This window comes from Formica exsecta, unplaced genomic scaffold, assembly GCF_003651465.1.
Source record: "Formica exsecta isolate Colony F162 unplaced genomic scaffold, ASM365146v1 scaffold4, whole genome shotgun sequence".
NCBI classification, from domain to species: Eukaryota; Metazoa; Arthropoda; class Insecta; order Hymenoptera; family Formicidae; genus Formica; species Formica exsecta.
In genome coordinates, this window is record NW_021851238.1 from 1,808,241 (window position 1) to 1,827,692 (window position 19,452).

The 19,452-nt window shown below is 36.0% G+C and overlaps 3 protein-coding genes across 3 annotated transcripts; 2 read left to right on the top strand and 1 right to left on the bottom strand.

The window, feature by feature from the left end:
* The first annotated feature begins 1,183 nt into the window (after window positions 1-1,183).
* On the top strand, window positions 1,184-4,460 carry LOC115240041 (adenosine 3'-phospho 5'-phosphosulfate transporter 1-like). The gene is made up of 8 exons (XM_029814997.1): window positions 1,184-1,737; window positions 2,058-2,266; window positions 2,347-2,555; window positions 2,721-2,945; window positions 3,097-3,247; window positions 3,334-3,545; window positions 3,638-3,763; window positions 3,851-4,460. Exons 1-8 carry the CDS (start codon window positions 1,706-1,708, stop codon window positions 4,016-4,018), a joined length of 1,332 nt encoding a protein of 443 aa, XP_029670857.1. The 5' UTR covers window positions 1,184-1,705; the 3' UTR covers window positions 4,019-4,460.
* On the bottom strand, window positions 4,411-6,108 carry LOC115240042 (transmembrane protein 216-like). The gene has a single exon (XM_029814998.1). The coding sequence runs from the start codon at window positions 5,690-5,692 to the stop codon at window positions 5,264-5,266; it is 429 nt and encodes a 142-aa protein (XP_029670858.1). The 5' UTR covers window positions 5,693-6,108; the 3' UTR covers window positions 4,411-5,263.
* A 1,050-nt stretch (window positions 6,109-7,158) lies between these two features.
* Window positions 7,159-14,512, top strand: LOC115239872 (uncharacterized aarF domain-containing protein kinase 2-like). The gene is made up of 9 exons (XM_029814664.1): window positions 7,159-7,564; window positions 7,845-8,077; window positions 8,212-8,278; window positions 8,823-8,931; window positions 10,226-10,343; window positions 10,670-10,891; window positions 11,158-11,388; window positions 11,742-11,858; window positions 12,872-14,512. Exons 1-9 carry the CDS (start codon window positions 7,159-7,161, stop codon window positions 13,067-13,069), a joined length of 1,701 nt encoding a protein of 566 aa, XP_029670524.1. The 3' UTR covers window positions 13,070-14,512.
* The last annotated feature ends 4,940 nt before the right edge of the window (window positions 14,513-19,452 follow it).

The following is a 19,452-nucleotide window of genomic DNA, read 5'->3' on the forward strand; positions in this document are numbered from 1 at the left end:
ATGCTACTACTTTCAGTCAGTATCATATTCGGAATCAGCGAGATCATCAAATCGTTGACAAATAATGGAGAAGATATTCTCATATTTTTTTTTTATAATAAATTATAGTATGTTTGATATACCATAAGATAGATACGAATTCATATCTTTATATAAGAGATATAAACACAAAGTGTTTTACGCTACTTTGTATCAATATATAAGGATTTATATAATTCATGTTTATTGCAATGTAATTAAAAAAGTGTATTTGGTAGCTTGATGCTACTACTTTCAGTCAGTATCATATTCGGAATCAGCGAGATCATCAAATCGTTGACAAATAATGGAGAAGATATTCTCATATTTTTTTTTTATAATAAATTATAGTATGTTTGATATACCATAAGATAGATACGAATTCATATCTTTATATAAGAGATATAAACACAAAGTGTTTTACGCTACTTTGTATCAATATATAAGGATTTATATAATTCATGTTTATTGCAATGTAATTAAAAAAGTGTATTTGGTAGCTTGATGCTACTACTTTCAGTCAGTATCATATTCGGAATCAGCGAGATCATCAAATCGTTGACAAATAATGGAGAAGATATTCTCATATTTTTTTTTTATAATAAATTATAGTATGTTTGATATACCATAAGATAGATACGAATTCATATCTTTATATAAGAGATATAAACACAAAGTGTTTTACGCTACTTTGTATCAATATATAAGGATTTATATAATTCATGTTTATTGCAATGTAATTAAAAAAGTGTATTTGGTAGCTTGATGCTACTACTTTCAGTCAGTATCATATTCGGAATCAGCGAGATCATCAAATCGTTGACAAATAATGGAGAAGATATTCTCATATTTTTTTTTTATAATAAATTATAGTATGTTTGATATACCATAAGATAGATACGAATTCATATCTTTATATAAGAGATATAAACACAAAGTGTTTTACGCTACTTTGTATCAATATATAAGGATTTATATAATTCATGTTTATTGCAATGTAATTAAAAAAGTGTATTTGGTAGCTTGATGCTACTACTTTCAGTCAGTATCATATTCGGAATCAGCGAGATCATCAAATCGTTGACAAATAATGGAGAAGATATTCTCATATTTTTTTTTTATAATAAATTGCTATCAAATACAGAATTTTAAATTTCTTCATCTGACAGCCAATCATGTGGTATTGTGTGTTACACTCTGTCATCTGTGTACCTTGCTGGAAAACACACATTGTGTCGCTTTGCGACACATACCTGGTTCCATCGAAAAAATAAATAACAATGATATTTAAATGTCTCCTGTCAAAAAATTATATCCCAAAAAATTTTATCCAGCTCTGATGTCTCTCTACGTGGGTGCTGGACATGTGTGTGATGCACATGATAAAGGGCATGTATATACATATATATATGCATGCTCTACAATGTATCTATATCTATACATTTCGTTGTTGCGAAGATTAGAAAATCGTGGAGCATGATAGAACCGAACGCAGATAAGAATATAATGACAGTTTTAATGTGATAAATGTTTACGGTGTGTAACACAATGCACAGTCGATGAAGTTTCCTCCAGTAAGCGCATTCGTGCGGTTATACATGTGTGACCACGTAAGGAAACGTCTATGACGAAGGTTATGGCATAACCGGATAAGCAGATCGCCGAGGTTTCTCATTTCGCTAAAAGTATGGGAAACTTTATGGGTGACATCGTGATCTGGTGCGTTTTAATTTTGATTTTGTGTTAGAAATGCAAATACTATTAAAGCGTCAGCTTAAGATTCCGTTTTTCTCGTTCGCACACATCAAGAGAGTGTGTAGGCAATTAGATGATATAATTTGGTGTACAATTGTATCTGTCAACATATTTTTTTTTTATAATAAATTATAGTATGTTTGATATACCATAAGATAGATACGAATTCATATCTTTATATAAGAGATATAAACACAAAGTGTTTTACGCTACTTTGTATCAATATATAAGGATTTATATAATTCATGTTTATTGCAATGTAATTAAAAAAGTGTATTTGGTAGCTTGATGCTACTACTTTCAGTCAGTATCATATTCGGAATCAGCGAGATCATCAAATCGTTGACAAATAATGGAGAAGATATTCTTAAGACGTCTACGTACAGTTGGATCGTTCGATTATGTTTAAATCTATTGGGATACGCCACTATATTGCTGCCAGGTTGCCTTATATACAAATATGTACGCTATACTAAATATATTCAAAGAAGTGGTATGTACAATTGTAAAAAATTAATATAAGTTTTTAGATATATGTGCGACAATCATAGTTTAAGAAATATTTTTGTGTAGGAAAAGGCTGTATCCCTAGATTGGTACATTCATGCTTTGTGGGACATTGTGAAACAGGTCTCTTGGACTCACCTCCGTATATTCCCAATGCTTCCACACATGCCCAACGTACTTTTACTCAAGATGCCCTACTCTTGATGTATTGTTTCTTTGGACTGCAAATTAGCTACCTAACGTGGGGCTACTTGCAGGAAAAGATAATGACACAGGTATCTTTGGAATATAAATATTTTATCATTTGGGAAATATTATTAAAGTGAATACTGTTATTTTATCATTGAAATTATTAATGTAATTGATATTTTCTTGATATCTTGATTTTGCTTTTGTATATATTATAATTGTCTAATTAAACGATCAATTTTTTTGTACAGGAGTATGAAGATGCTTCTGGTAATAAAGCGCGGTTTCAAGATTCACAATTTTTGGTATTTGTAAATCGTATTCTTGCCTTTGCAATGTCAGGATTATACTTACTTATTCAACGTCAGCCGCAGCATAAGACGCCATTGTATAAATACGCGTTTTGTTCTCTATCAAATATCATGAGCAGTTGGTGTCAATATGAAGCTCTGAAGTATGTCAGTTTTCCATCGCAGGTGAAGAATTAGATATAATTTTACATATATGTTTTTTCTCCAATCATAATTTTACATATATGTTTTTTCTCCAATCACTGATATTATCTTCCGTAGCGGTACGTTATAAAACCTCACATAATTTACATGAGTAACATCTTTTTTTTTTTAGGTTTTAGCCAAAGCCTCGAAAATTATTCCTGTTATGATAATGGGAAAAATAATTTCGCATACAACATATGAATATTACGAGTATGTTACCGCGATCCTTATTTCCATCGGAATGGCACTTTTTATGTTGGACAGTTCTGATCATAAAAATGGTAATACCTGAGTATTAACTCAGAATACAATGTATATTTCTCATAAATGTGGTCAAACATTATGACAGACTTATAAACGCTTTCAGACGGAGCTACAACACTCTCTGGTGTTATATTATTGGGAGGCTACTTATTATTAGATAGTTTTACGAGTACCTGGCAAAATGCACTTTTTATAGACTATGGTGTAACAAGCGTACAAATGATGTGCGTAGTTAATATGTTCTCCTGTCTGCTGACTGCAATGTCTTTGTTTCAGCAATCGAGCTTTCCGCTAATATTTTCTTTCATGACAACGGTAACTAATTTTGCATTATATATTAGTTTTTTTTTTTTTCTTAATTGTTATATATTACCTAAGAATATAATACTAATGATGTTATCATATAGTACCCTAGGTTTGTAATCGATTGCTTACTGATATCAATTTGTTCAGCAACCGGTCAATTGTATATTTTTTACACCATTTCGAAATTTGGATCGATTACATTCGTAATTATGATGACTATTCGTCAGGTATGATTATAGAATATTACTGTACATAAAAAAAGAAAGAAATAATCGAAACAATACAACACCGTACATAAACGATGTCTGTTGCAGGGTTTGGCGATACTATTGTCTTGCTTGATTTATCATCACGAGATTACCGTTATCGGAGTATTTGGTATACTATTGGTATTCGGCTCAGTATTTTTACGAATTTATTGCAACAATCGATTACGCGCAATCAGAAGACGAAGAGCCGCGGCGAACAGTATAAAACATTAAGAGTTGTATTACTTAGACAGAGAATTGCAATTGTAATTGTCATAGAAGTAGAATTCTATTAATTGTTCATTGTAATTGCTGTAGATTAGGATGGAATTCTGTCATTATAATTAAGTACAGTCTATCATTGCAGGCATTAAGTTAAGAATTCTATCCTGTGTTTGTATAATCAACTCTTTGAGATTGTAGTCTCTGTATACTATGTACCGTAAATATATCCGTGATAGTTTTGATAGCTTTTGATCATACAGACTTTGAGAAATATATTTATTATACGATTCGTAGTTATTGTACGTCGCATATGTATGTAATGTATTTTAAGAGACAAGTACTTGAAGGTATGATCTGAAAGAACAACGTTGGCATTATTTAATGAGTGCTATGTCATTGTATTATTTATTTAAAAAATATTTATTTTGATATAAATACATATACAAACAAATATGTGTACAGCAAGCTTTTCTTCCACTACAAACAATTATATTCAATGCAGACATAGCACTGAGATTACACAAACTTCTTTTTTTTTTCCATAGAATTTATAAATACATTTCTATCTGTTTAAACATTAAATATATATAAATGGCAGTATTTATATTGTTAATATTAATTGTAGAAATCCAAGTTTTTAGCATAAAACACAATCTTTTCAGTTTTATTCTTACACAATCGCTTTTAAATGAAATAAAGTGGCTACTGAGTGTAGTGTGAATTCCTTTTAAAAGATTATTATAGTGTACAAAATTTAGATTCCATTTATGTTCTAATTCTCAGTCTATGGAATGTAGATTAGTGTATGTACAAGGCACACTACTCAAATGTATAATTTGTTTGTAAAATTTTAAATCTTTGCATTTTATATGCAAGCAAATATGTCACAGAAGATATAAAAGTAGATTTTTAGCACTTTTCCTATAGTAGCCAGTCTTTATTTTTAATATTTAATAAAAGATATTTGCGAAACACCGATACTACATTTCAGTGTATACATGCGTAATGTATTACGCAAAATGCAAATTTATACCAGATTCAGGGAAACTATACGATACCATAGATTTGTTTCTTAGATGTAGAGATACAACAATTAAAATTATTAAGGATGAAAAGTCTTATTATCTGACAATAGCAACGACAGACAGCTCAGCCTTGTCTGTGACAAACTGTTAACACTCGGAATGGATTGTTAAGCGAAATGACAAGTGCAAAATAGAATTATTGTGCGACGTAGAACATGAAAAAGCTATATCATTTTTCCGGGGGCGGTGGTCGATAAATGGCTATAAGGCACATAACAGCGATGACCACTTCGGATATCAATAGAACTAACTGTATGCTACAGAGAATCACCTCTAGCCTGAGCACGCGAGACTGCCAAAGGAGGAAGTAGAGCGTCGCTAATATGCTAGGAATAGTCAGGACTATCCCGATAAGAATCGGTATTCCGCGCTCGGTCAGATTTCCCTTCCTTCCCAGGTAGATCCTGCCGCCCTCCGTTGCCATCAGGAAGAGCAGTAGCGCAAACTCCGTCACGGTCTTGCTCGTGCCCGGTGAGGGCAAGTTCGCGGCCTTGAACAGTCCCATGCCCAATTCGCACACGGCGAACATACCGAAGTAGAAGGAGTTCAGGTACATGAGAATCTCGTAGGTGAGCGACGAGTTCGCTATAGTGGGCATTATTCCAGGTTCCCCTTAATTGCCCGGAGCGATTCAACCGTCGCGCTTACCAGTCAAGAGCCCTCTTTTCAAGAGGAACATTATACGTGTACCTTTCAGCGCCGCCTCATCCCTCTCGCGTTATAATCCGCGCTCCTTTTAATATATCTCCACTAGCTCAATCACGAAAATAATGTTAATTGTGGGAAATATCGCGTCTCACCCTCACGCTTGTCCGTGTGTTTATTTTTAACACACGGTACGAGAACTCGAATGGGGGTTTCGAGTTGGTTCGCAATATTGCCATTATTAAGAAAAATTATATTCTCGTCGCTTTTTCCAAGTAAAAAGAAAATTTTTATTTGTCACTGTGATTTCAATTAATTTTTAAAGATTGTTTTTTTTTTCTTTTTTCTTGAGTTAAGAAGGATGCATTCCGCTTGATTTTACAAATGCTTCGAAATCTTTGGTCACAGTTAAATGATTTAGTTCTATCTCACGGTTAGTTTTTCTCTTGGCATATGTCCAAACAAACTTGCATATGCTTATGGACTAATTAATTTCCTTATCTATTGTTTATGTGCTATGCAAATTTGTCTGATTATCCCCTTATATTGTCGTTTTATCGAACAAAATGATAAAGTTTTCTATACAAACTGATAAAACTGATTTAATATTTATTTTTGATTATTGATTATCGATTTAAATTTCTATCGCGATCGATCTTAAATTTGCCATAAATATTATAATAAATAAATATATTTATTTATTATAATAATATTATAATAAATATATATATTTATTTATTATAATAATAATATTATAATAAATAAATATTAGGATTTGAGTATCGCTAAATACGATTTTTGCGCAAGATATCAATAAGTGTCACCAACTTAAAGCCCGTATCAGACTACGCATTGAAAATTAAAGATTGGAATTTGACTAATCAGAACAAAAGGAACTAAAATTTCTTTGTCCTGATTGGTCAAATTTCAATCTTGAATCTTCAATCTCAATTCAATGCGTAGTGTGATATTTAGAAGCCTAGTAAAAAACATTTCGGTGTGCAAAATTTTGCACACCGAAATGTTTTGCTTCTAAATACATTTTATATTCTTTCATGCAATTCCGAAGACGAAGTTATTCTATTTTGCGCATACAAACTGCAAAACTTTTATATTAAGCAAATATTAATTATTATGGTCGGTAAAACAGACGAGCTTTTCGGCAATCTTGAGAAAGAGGTGGGAGGAGACGAAACGCATCACGTGACTCACGTGGCGCACTTCACGTCGCGGGAAACTTCACTTTCGCCCGCGAAATGTCTCTCGCGCGATCGAACTAAAAATTATTCCGGGATATTATCCAGCTTGCGACATGGACGCGGACAGATTCGGGGAGAAGATCGCGAACATCCGCGAAGAAGCGAAGCCGTCGTGCTCCGAGTAACGACTTCGTCCGTACGATGTTTGCGAGTCGCGTCGATGTCACTGCGTTCGAATTTCGCGAGATTCCTCGCGTCGTTGCGACGATGTCGCGCGGATGTCGCGCGGGGAAAATGGGAGTATCGTCGGCGATGCTTCCGTACGGCGTTAACGCGTCTCCGTAACGGCAATCTCGACGACGCCAACGATCATAACTTCGCCTCCGCGACCACCACGCTCTCCCGCAATCCGCGCATTAAGATTCGCGAGCCGCAAACGATCGGGTCTGCCGACGAAGGAGACGACGGGGAGCCGAAGAGCGGAGTCTTCCTGGAGGAGCTGCGAGAGACGGTTTTAATATTGGCGAGAATCGTGATCGTAAGCTCGGTCGTCACCACCCTGATCGCCGCGTATCTGATAACGCGTTTGACGCACGCGAATCTGTTTCCCACCGCTCTGCGAACGGGTAAGCGAGAGATCGTGTTTATAAAATATTGTCCACAGCTGACATGAGTCATTATTGCAAAAAGATTGAGACAAACGAAAAAATAATTTGTAATTATTTCTAATTGTGAACATGACGTTAGTACATCTGTCAAAATTTATAATTAAATTTAATCTCCACGCTTTTTTCTCAGAAATAAGAGAGATTAATTAAAATCTTACTCGTGCAACGCACGTCTTCGCGAATATCATTTAATATGTGAAAGTAAGAGGCTGTATATACATGCATATATTTTTTTTAGGTATAGAATTTCTCGGACCAATTTTCGTCAAGTTCGGCCAGTGGATATCGACGCGGAGAGACATCTTCTCGCGGGATATCTGCGACACGCTCTCGAGACTGCAGCGAGACGCGACGCCGCATTCTTGGCTTTACACGGAACGCCTGCTCGAAGCCACGTACGGCTCTTCCTGGCGGGACTTGTTTGCGAAGTTTGATGACGAGGGATTGATCGGCTCGGGATGCTGCGCACAGGTATGCGGATGAAACTTTATAAGATAACGGCTATCAATGAATCGGATATATAGTTGTACGATAATATTCGGGATACCCGAATGTGTTGGTTTTTACGAGAATTTTGGTTACGCATCGGTAAAATCGATTTACAGGTGTACAAAGCGTGGATCGACTTGAATGCGGTGGCACGAAAGTCTCGGATGTCGCGTTCCGTGGAAAGTAAGCGAGAGAGTATTTTCTTTTCTTGTGTGCGTGTAATGTGATAGAAATCGCGCGAGCCACTTCGCGAAAGGACGCCTTTACTATCATTCGCTTTGCGACGTTCAGACTTATTTAGGAATAGATTTACATAATTCCATATATATATATAAACAGGAAATATATAAAATCTTGTAAAGTCTACTAGTAACTCTAAAGTATTTGCTAAATTCTTCACAGAATAATGAAGAGAGAGAGAGAGAGAGAGAAAGAGAAAAAGAGAGAGAGAGAGAGGGAGGGAGAGAGAGAGAGAGAGAGAGAGAGAGATTTTGAATAGCTCTTCGCAATTAATAAATTTCATTTTCTTTTCTAAAATTTAGGATAAAAAACTATAGGAAATTGTTATTCTCTTTCTTGTGTTAAAACAAATTATTTCTTTTTGTTGAACTGTGCAATCGAAATAAGGCATTGCTTTTTTTGTTATCTCTAATATTCATGCTTTTATTTGATACAAAAATTCCGATGATCAACTCGTCAACTATAAATGACATACCGATAATTTCAGATAAAGCTTTCGACGAAAGCGATGAGTTCGCATCTACCAGTACACGTGCCAGGAAATTGCAAGCCGTAGCAGTAAAAGTGTTGCATCCCGGAATCAAAGGCCAACTCAAGTACCCTCTTTGAGATATCATGTAGATAACTTTTAATAGTCTTTTCCAAAAAAAAAAAAAACGTATAATCGCCCCGTCGATGAAGAGTCCGCACGAAGGACTATAAATGTTTATACTTCTATTACGGTTACATCGTTTCGTTATTAAGTATGCGTTTAGCATGTTTATAACAGGCGGATTAATAAATCCTGGCGCATCTGGATATTTTTTTTTATCGAGAACAAATTGACATGAAATTGAACCAAAGAATCTTTTGCAAAACGTTGCCGTAACTCGTTATTATTTATTACAAGACATCCCGTATATATTTCCTATTTGCTTCAGGAGAGACATCGCGATAATGCGCGGCCTTTCCAAGTGCGCCATGTACTTCGTACCGGAACTGCATTGGCTCAGTCTCACGGATTGCATCGACGAATTCGCGCGCATTTAGGAATAGATTTACATAATTCCATATATATATATAAACAGGAAATATATAAAATCTTGTAAAGTATACTAGCAACTCTAAAGTATTTGGTAAATTCTTCACAGAATAATGAAGAGAGAAAGAGAGAGAGAGAGAAAGAGAAAAAGAGAGAGAGAGAGGGAGGGAGAAAGAGAGAGAGAGAGAGAGAGAGAGATTTTGAATAGCTCTTCGCAATTAATAAATTTCATTTTCTTTTCTAAAATTTAGGATAAAAAACTATAGGAAATTGTTATTCTCTTTCTTGTGTTAAAACAAATTATTTCTTTTTGTTGAACTGTGCAATCGAAATAAGGCATTGCTTTTTTTGTTATCTCTAATATTCATGCTTTTATTTGATACAAAAATTCCGATGATCAACTCGTCAACTATAAATGACATACCGATAATTTCAGATAAAGCTTTCGACGAAAGCGATGAGTTCGCATCTACCAGTACACGTGCCAGGAAATTGCAAGCCGTAGCAGTAAAAGTGTTGCATCCCGGAATCAAAGGCCAACTCAAGTACCCTCTTTGAGATATCATGTAGATAACTTTTAATAGTCTTTTCCAAAAAAAAAAAAAACGTATAATCGCCCCGTCGATGAAGAGTCCGCACGAAGGACTATAAATGTTTATACTTCTATTACGGTTACATCGTTTCGTTATTAAGTATGCGTTTAGCATGTTTATAACAGGCGGATTAATAAATCCTGGCGCATCTGGATATTTTTTTTTATCGAGAACAAATTGACATGAAATTGAACCAAAGAATCTTTTGCAAAACGTTGCCGTAACTCGTTATTATTTATTACAAGACATCCCGTATATATTTCCTATTTGCTTCAGGAGAGACATCGCGATAATGCGCGGCCTTTCCAAGTGCGCCATGTACTTCGTACCGGAACTGCATTGGCTCAGTCTCACGGATTGCATCGACGAATTCGCGCGCATAATGGAAGACCAAGTAACTTTGCAACATGAATATTTCCCACGACTCATCTTGCACATCTTTCGCGTAATCTGAGGAATATCTCGTTATAACGAACTCTGTCTCGGGATTCGAATTTCTCTTCGAGGATTGAGAGCCGGTGTAATTCCGACGAGTTCGTGAGATGCGATCGATGAGAGATAATCGTTTTTATTCGTGAAATCGTGTAAGAAGAAATTCAAACTGCTAGCTCGTTGAAATTATTCCGGATTATACCTCCGAAGAGAATAATCGAAGTTAAAAATAAGCGAGAATGTAGCGCGCTTATGTTTGATTAAATTGTATCAATTGTGTTTGCGAAGGTCGACATGCGACTGGAGGCTGCCAATCTCGCGAGATTTTCAGCGAATTTCTCGACACGGAACGATATCGTGTTTCCGTATCCTTACATGCACTTGACCCGTCGTAGGATACTCGTGGAGAGTTTCCACGAGGGCACACCGATATCCAATTACCTCGAACATGACGACGCTGCTTTGCAGAGGAAACTCGCCAGAATAGGAATCGCGACGATCTTTAAAATGGTTAATATACATAACTCGATAGTGTGAACAATTTTATCATTACTACAAGTTGACTCTCCTTCTCTGAAACATTTTAAGTTTTATCATCTCGAATCTAATAGAATCAAGCATCGATTTTTAGATCACGATATAGATTTTAAGATTTAATATAAATTCTATACGAAAATTTTTTCGAGAGTTGGAGAGAAAATTGGTAGCGCATTGTTAAATTTTTTTTGCCAATTGAGAATGCAATACGAGAGAGAAAACATCCTATTTGATTGTAGATATTTAACGACAACTTTATCCACTGTGACCTGCACCCGGGGAATATTCTAGTCGAAAAAGCGGTCGTGCCGAAGGCGGGCCTGTTTAACACCTTTCGACGGGTCATTAACCCCGATTACGTGGTGGACGGCCCACGCTTGATCATACTGGACTGTGGCCTAGTGGTATCGCTGAATGATCGCTGCCGACAAAATCTCCGAGATGTTTTTTACTCGGTGCTAATGGGGAACGTAAGTCCGAAAGATAAAGCCTTCACTTTTTATTAACATGCACTTCTTACCCTCTTGAGGTTCCTCGTTAGTCGGTTTTAATGGGAAACGTAAGCTGAGATGGAAATATTTTTTTATCATTACTTTTCTTTGTATTTTTTTACCTGCACTTTTCCTCTCTCTCTTTACAATATATCTATATTTTTGTAATATCTTAATTTTTATCTTTTGACAAACGTGGCTCTGTATCGATTTCCTATCTTTTTACAATTTATTTTGTACAAAACATTGCATATCGTACTATTGCTTTCCGCCGCGCATATTCTTCTCGATCGAACAATTAAAGTTTCACTAAGTTTTCATAAAATGCGTAGGGCGAAATGGCAGCGCAGTATATCCTGGAGCACAGTTCGTACATGACCCCCGATCCAGATGGTTTCAGACGCTCGATGAGGAACATTGTGAAATTTCATCTTCGAAATCCATTTAACGTTAGTAACCCTTCTTTCGTGTTTCCCGAATTTAAATCTTACTCCTATTTTCATTCTCAGGTTTATGAATTCTAGAGGATTTTGATAAGTTTAATTTATATAGAGCTTTCTATTTTGTACTTCAAATAAGCACACACACATACACATACAGTAAATGAATAGTTTCTTGCTTAGAGATTCAAAAGAAGAGCTTTCGGCAAAATTATAGATTAAATAATTTAAAAAGAAAGCGATTTAACTGTTTAAAGTAAATGTTAGATTGAAAATTGAGTTGAGAAATGGGAAGAAAATGGGAGATAAATTTCGACTCGGTTTGAAAGAAATTCGAGAATCACAGAAAAATGACATATCGTTTCACAATTTTAATTTATGATTCGATCGTTAATTATCCGAAATAGTTATTAATTTTCCTAAATTATTATTATATTTATTAAAATATAATTATTATTAACTCTCTTTTGCATCAATTTCCATTGCTTCTCGGAATCGATCTTCTGTTTTCGTTAATTTTTTTTCTTTTTTTTTTTACATAGACGATTACGCTTGCAAACATTGTAGAAAGAACCGGTGCCGTTTCGGTTTCACGACGAATCATCGTAACGACGAGGCAAAATAATGCGATCGTGATTATATAGCGGGAGCATCGGTACGCGATCTCATGCGGATTCAATCAGAACCGATCGACCTCCGAGAAACATACCACGTGGAGAAAGAAAAGAAGACGACGGCGCGTAGTCGCGCTATGCAATTACGAGGCGTATCGCGTATTAACACGCGTGAGAGTAGACTAACCAGTTTTTGATACCGGTATCATCATAACACCGATAATGGATAATTACGACCATTGAAATTCTAAAGATAGCGTTTCTATCGGAAAGAGAAAAATCTCGTCGGAAGATGATGGACGTTTGATCCGCTTAATTACCATTCGGGAAAAATCGAATTCGCGATATTGCGTGTGTTTAAAGTAATAATTGCTATACACAGCACGGCCGTTTCAAATATCCTCGCAGGTAAACGTGAGTACCGTTGTGTCGGAATTATTCTCCGCAATGGTCCGTCATCGAGTCAAGCAGGACGGATCCTTTAGCGGCGTGATTCTCAGCATGCTGGTAATCGAGGGTCTCGGTCGATGCCTGGATCCAAACATCGATATTTTCGCGGAGATTCTACCCTTCATTCTCAATAGCATCTACAACGATTCTAAGTAAAATATTTTTTTTAACGATTTTAAATAAAAAAAATCAATATTTAACAGTTTTGGAAGATTTTCCGTATAATATAATATAATCATAAAATATTTGTTGCACATTGTATCTTTGTGTTATTATAATCAAGCGAGTAAGAATACAATTTTGCAGATTTTGGAAGGAATCTCGGACGAATTTCACACAAGTTTAATAACGCCACGTATGAAATGATTCGCGAGGAGAGATGGAAAGGAAAAGGATTCCTGTCCATTTTTTTTTTAACGATCCATCGCGCCGCATAATCACCTCCGACAGAATTCCGGCGAGTGACCAGTTGTCCGTGATCTCTTCCTGGTTGGTCGACCAGATTTCTTCGGCGCGATCGCACACACGTGCGTATACGCGTGAACTCCTGATGTCTATTCCCGCCGTTCTCGTACTCACGAATTATACGTATAGATTTATTTCGCTCGGTGAATGGGAGTTGAGACTTCATTTCTTTTTCTACAAAAATCGAATGATTTATGGTGATATCACACGCGGCAATTTCGTACATACCGAGAATGGCCGCTTAAGAAACTGTTGACCCCGCGTACATTCGACGAAACATTAAGATCGCATCTCACAAATTATCAACAGTTTATTCGAGTATAATGAATGAGGCGGACAAAAAAATATACATCTCTTTAAATATGGGTCTTAAAACTAGATCTTATCTTCTATTTTGAATTTTTTCTTTTTAGTTTATACTTAATTTCAGTTTATATTTAATTTTTTATTTATTCATCCTTCATCCTTCGCTATATTTTTAGACTTAATTTTTTATTCATTTATTCTTCATCGTTTTACATTCTCATTTTTTATTCATGCCGAAGAGGCAACGTCTTCATTAAATTGAACATAGCTTTGCGAAATGGCCAATCACATTTGTCACTTTCGGAATCTTGATTCTTGCGGAATCTTCTTAAAGTAGAAAATGTATAAAAATATATTCTGTGGATATTATGGGATTATGTTTCTCTTTTTACGTAAGATATTCAATAGAATAATCGTATTTCTCTTCTCTTTCTTCCGGGATAAATTAAAAATAGATATGTCGGTTGACGTAGTTCATTAAAATTCTAAGCAATCTGGTATGAGAAATCAAACGTGATTCGTTGCGATAGATTAAAAGATTGAGCGAAGGCCAAATTTTTAGATTTAGTGTGTTGCTAGATCATCTTTGAAAAATTAACGAATTTTTTTAGTCCAGTCTTTAGTATAATCAGTTCTATATTTGATGAAAAAAACCGATCTCATTTTCTTGTTATAAAAAAATTATAAAAAAATAGATTTGATTTTACTGTATAAAATTAATTCGACATGAATTAATAATTGGACATCAGTTAAGAGTTAATTTCGAGAATCAATTTCTTGGCAATATTCGAATCGATATTTTTCTCTTATTTTCGATCTCAATCTTCAATCAATCAATAAGTAATATTTATGTGGATATCTTAAGCATAGTTAAATCACTCTTTTTTCAAACAATCTAATCTATAATTTTACCAAAAGCTCTATTTTTAAATCTCTATGTGAGAAACTGTTTGTTTAATACAAAATATATAGGAACTCAATTCCTATATAAATTAAATCTATCGAATTCCTCTAGAATCTATAAAATGTAAAGATTAAGAACTAATAAATAAAGATTGAAAATATAGAAGCAAAATTTCGACTCGGGCGGTCTTTTCAGACACAAACATCACGCAATAAAATATGACAAAAAAAAATATTTAATCAATATATCTTTAGGAAAAATTTCGTGTATATTTTTTTCCGAAATATAAACGATATTTTTCGATGATTTAAAATACTGACAAACTCCTGTCATTGACAGAATAGCGGATATCCTGCAGGATGTCCAAATGCGAATATTGTTTGGCTTCTCGCAGGAGAAATCTTTGCTTCACCGCGACTGTTTCGGGAACTCCGGAATCGTTAACTGCGAAGTCACGTTCTCGCTTCACGTGAGACACGCACGCCGGCTCGGTGTCGTGGTTTATTTATGCGTGCGATTATTTCGCGCCGTAGGAACAGATGTTTGCGCGTATACAGGGTGTGCTGGACCTACCGGGTGTTCTTTTTTTCCGCCAATAACGGGACGATTAAGTGAAACGGTAATCCTTGAGAGAATTCCTTTAAATATGCTTACAAAATGGAAGTACTTTTCATAAACATTTTAACATTTATTTGCAAGAAAATAATTTTATTCCTCTTTAAATTTTATATTATAATGTTTAGCTTATAATTTTTATGACATTCCACCATTGTGGGTACGAGATGCGCCCTTCTTTCAGTAGTCTCCTTAATTGCGCAAAGTAATGGTATGACTTATAAATTAGCATCTATGTTGAGAAAGAATTTGCACGTTTTAATCCAAACCACACTCTTTGGGGCCGAATTCGCATATCGTCGGTTTCGAGGAAATATTTACAAAGTTACATATAGTAGATGATTTAAAAAGAGACAACAACGGGGCAAGTGTGTGTAGTTAATTAAATCAATTGCAAAACTTCCTCAGTCGGTTGGGTCGAATTGCCATTTAAAAAGGAGGTCGCGCTAGATCGTAGAGATCGATTATATCACTTATTAATATCACGAGAGATTTTATGTTCTGCAGCGCATTTTTGAGCCTACTTATGGAAACTTAGCTCCGGTCAGACATACGCAATCGGAGAAACACGACCGACCCGTTCCATACTCGGAGATTAACCCAATCGAGCTTGCCTATCATTAATATTTAAAGCTGGACGTCCACCTTGAGTGTCAAACATATCGTAAAAATCTCATCTCATTGACTCAGACGTTCGTAAAAAATGAAAATAACCATGCGATAAAAATTTTATACATATATAATCACTCAATTCGAAATGCATTCACTGATAAATTATCTATACGTTCTCTATCTAAGACGTAATATAATTATGGACGGAATAGTTCAGTGAATCAAGCGTTCTCCACACAAATTCGGAAGAAGAGTAATTGATAAAAAGTCAATCCAATTTATTTTTGAAAATATCTTTTTGGGAAGATATGTGAGAAGCAATCGAGAGATTTGAAATGCTAGATCTTCGTATCCAGCGATTCTATGGCGTTTCGTGTGTCTCACATACAGTTTTTCGTATACCATATCGTATCTCCCGGCCTATGCCGTATCGACGCCTGCGAGACCATTTTCGTTTTATTTCGTGTTGGAATCGAAACGAGTTCCGATAGACGTCTCATTCCATGTGTTCACGCCCCCTATACGCACGATAGAGCTACATCATTTCCCCCTGACCCGGTCTAGCCCGTTCTAGGCGGTCGTCCGTTCCACTCCGGTTGTCTTACACCTTTACGGACCGATGGACAAATATTTTAACCCTCAAACTCAAAAGGCCCCCTTTTAGGCTGCCGTCTTTTTAGTTGCTTCGTTCTATGATTATTTCGTGAAAAATAGAAATGATTGACTTTTCCCAACGAGAACATCTCGGTCTCCACAGAAGCGAAAGGGAATCGGCCGAAAATTACCGGTTTTAACGTACATATATGTGAGAGAGGCTTCTATTTTTATCCCGTTCGGAGTTAATTACATTATGAATACTAATTTGCTGATTATAAAATTCATTCTAAGGCTCCTCGAAAGATGCGAGACCCTATACTACGAAAACCTGCCATTAACACAGACACAATCTTCTTCTCTTTTAAAATTATATATATTGTGGATTCATCTATTTTTCTAATTTTTATCAGTCATTGTCAGGATTTTTGTTTGTTCGTTTAAAACGTTTTTGAGATCGCGCGTCATTTCGCTGGTGCATTTTTATTTTCTGTCTGACGGTCTGACGTAAATGACGAGTTTATTTCATTTTCTTGTGTCTATTTCTATACGTTCTCTATCTAAGACGTAATATAATTATGGACGGAATAGTTCAGTGAATTAAGCGTTCTCCACACAAATTCGGAAGAAGAGTAATTGAAGCAATCGAGAGATTTGAAATGCTAGATCTTCGTATCCAGCGATTCTATGGCGTTTCGTGTGTCTCACATACAGTTTTTCGTATACCATATCGTATCTCCCGGCCTATGCCGTATCGACGCCTGCGAGACCATTTTCGTTTTATTTCGTGTTGGAATCGAAACGAGTTCCGATAGACGTCTCATTCCATGTGTTCACGCCCCCTATACGCACGATAGAGCTACATCATTTCCCCCTGACCCGGTCTAGCCCGTTCTAGGCGGTCGTCCGTTCCACTCCGGTTGTCTTACACCTTTACGGACCGATGGACAAATATTTTAACCCTCAAACTCAAAAGGCCCCCTTTTAGGCTGCCGTCTTTTTAGTTGCTTCGTTCTATGATTATTTCGTGAAAAATAGAAATGATTGACTTTTCCCAACGAGAACATCTCGGTCTCCACAGAAGCGAAAGGGAATCGGCCGAAAATTACCGGTTTTAACGTACATATATGTGAGAGAGGCTTCTATTTTTATCCCGTTCGGAGTTAATTACATTATGAATACTAATTTGCTGATTATAAAATTCATTCTAAGGCTCCTCGAAAGATGCGAGACCCTATACTACGAAAACCTGCCATTAACACAGACACAATCTTCTTCTCTTTTAAAATTATATATATTGTGGATTCATCTATTTTTCTAATTTTTATCAGTCATTGTCAGGATTTTTGTTTGTTCGTTTAAAACGTTTTTGAGATCGCGCGTCATTTCGCTGGTGCATTTTTATTTTCTGTCTGACGGTCTGACGTAAATGACGAGTTTATTTCATTTTCTTGTGTCTATTCCTAAGTCTTTCTCGACTTCTCTTCTTCATCTTGCTTGCTTCTCTCGCCGAGTTGTTTACGCCCTTCGCGGAGACGACTCAACCCGATCCGGTTGACGGTCGTTACGCATGGTCGCGCAAATTTACCGTGAGACGACGAGATCGATTTGGACGCGCAAATTAGATGCCGTCTCGCGCGACCGTAGTTTCTCACTGGAGTAACACGGTGTACAGGGCTTTCTCGTTACTTTAAACATGATACAACTGTTTCTCGCAATCTTCTCGCCGGGCAGTTAATATCCGCTCTATAGTAAAAAAAAAAAAAAAAAACCATTCGAGGATTACCCATAGATTTGTAAATATCTTTCGCAAAAAGACGATAATCTGCGTCAATTTCAAATTATTCAAATGAAATGGGACAGGCTCGATGCGCAAAAATATGAAATTTATGAAGAAAATTGAAAAACTGGAATCTGATAAACACACATATTTTGATAAATTTTTCTAGAACGCTAGTTTATTTTTGGACAAAGATAGCTAAAAAAAAAAAAACCATTCGAGGATTACCCATAGATTTGTAAATATCTTTCGCAAAAAGACGATAATCTGCGTCAATTTCAAATTATTCAAATGAAATGGGACAGGTGCGCAAAAATATGAAATTTATGAAGAAAATTGAAAAACTGGAATCTGATAAACACACATATTTTGATAAATTTTTCTAGAACGCTAGTTTATTTTTGGACAAAGATAGCTATGTAAAAATTTCTGAATATTTCGTGAATAAAGAAAATACAGTATGTGCACAAGGCTCATTGCTGCGTTAAATAATCCATGCTGAAGAATATCACAGCCGAGATTTAAAAAAAAAAAAAAAAAACATGTTTAGGACCTTGGTGGACCTAGACCTGTTTCTGCCTCGCTTGTTTCCTATTACATTATCTTTCCATATTCATGAATCTTACGAGCGATTTATCTAATCGGTTTATTCTCGTATAATTGATTACATTTAGAGGTCATCAATACATTGCGTTAGCGCGATAACTTCTCGATCCGTCCAGGATTTTTACGCGACCGTGCTATTTCCTCGCCTCATTAATTAACCCATTAATCTCGGGGCAGAAAAACATATTGGAAGACGAACTTTTGAAATCCTTTCTGTACAATAGGAGAAGGCGGGAAGAAAAAAGATACAAAGATAAGAAAATTCGAATCCTGAAGGATGCTTTTATTCGCCTTTCGAAGGAAGACGGAAGAAATGACGGAAGTTTAAAGCACTCGTGATGACCCGATGGCTATTTTTGTCTGAGAAAAAAAAAGGGGGAAAGCGGAGAGCACGTAGAGGCAAAGGATATGGTTACGGCATCCCGTAGCTGCGGATGCTGAGAATCATCTCCTCGATCGAGAGTATCTTCCTCGACGTTCAACGCCATCTGCCATCCGTTCCGGACCGTCCGTCATCCGGAACCCCCACCGTGGGTTCCCACTGATCCCACGGGCCCCACCATCGGCGACGGCCAACCAAGCTCGCGATGCTGTTGCGGGACCAACGGGCAGGGCATGATGGGGCATGTAAACAGAGAGTGGACGAGGAGATAAAAG

Bases quoted from the DNA above. Each gene is read 5' to 3' on its own strand.
- LOC115240041 (XM_029814997.1), top strand. From the start codon at position 1,706: ATGGGAAACTTTATGGGTGACATCGTGATCTG. The intron at 2,946-3,096 runs GTGAAGAATTAG...TTTTTTTTTTAG, and splicing joins ATGTCAGTTTTCCATCGCAG to GTTTTAGCCAAAGCCTCGAA. The intron at 3,248-3,333 runs GTAATACCTGAG...AAACGCTTTCAG, and splicing joins CAGTTCTGATCATAAAAATG to ACGGAGCTACAACACTCTCT.
- LOC115240042 (XM_029814998.1), bottom strand. From the start codon at position 5,692: ATGCCCACTATAGCGAACTCGTCGCTCACCTACGAGATTCTCATGTAC.
- LOC115239872 (XM_029814664.1), top strand. From the start codon at position 7,159: ATGTCACTGCGTTCGAATTTCGCGAGATTCCTCGCGTCGTTGCGACGA. The intron at 8,932-10,225 runs GTACCCTCTTTG...TATTTGCTTCAG, and splicing joins GGAATCAAAGGCCAACTCAA to GAGAGACATCGCGATAATGC. The intron at 10,892-11,157 runs GTTAATATACAT...ATTTGATTGTAG, and splicing joins TCGCGACGATCTTTAAAATG to ATATTTAACGACAACTTTAT.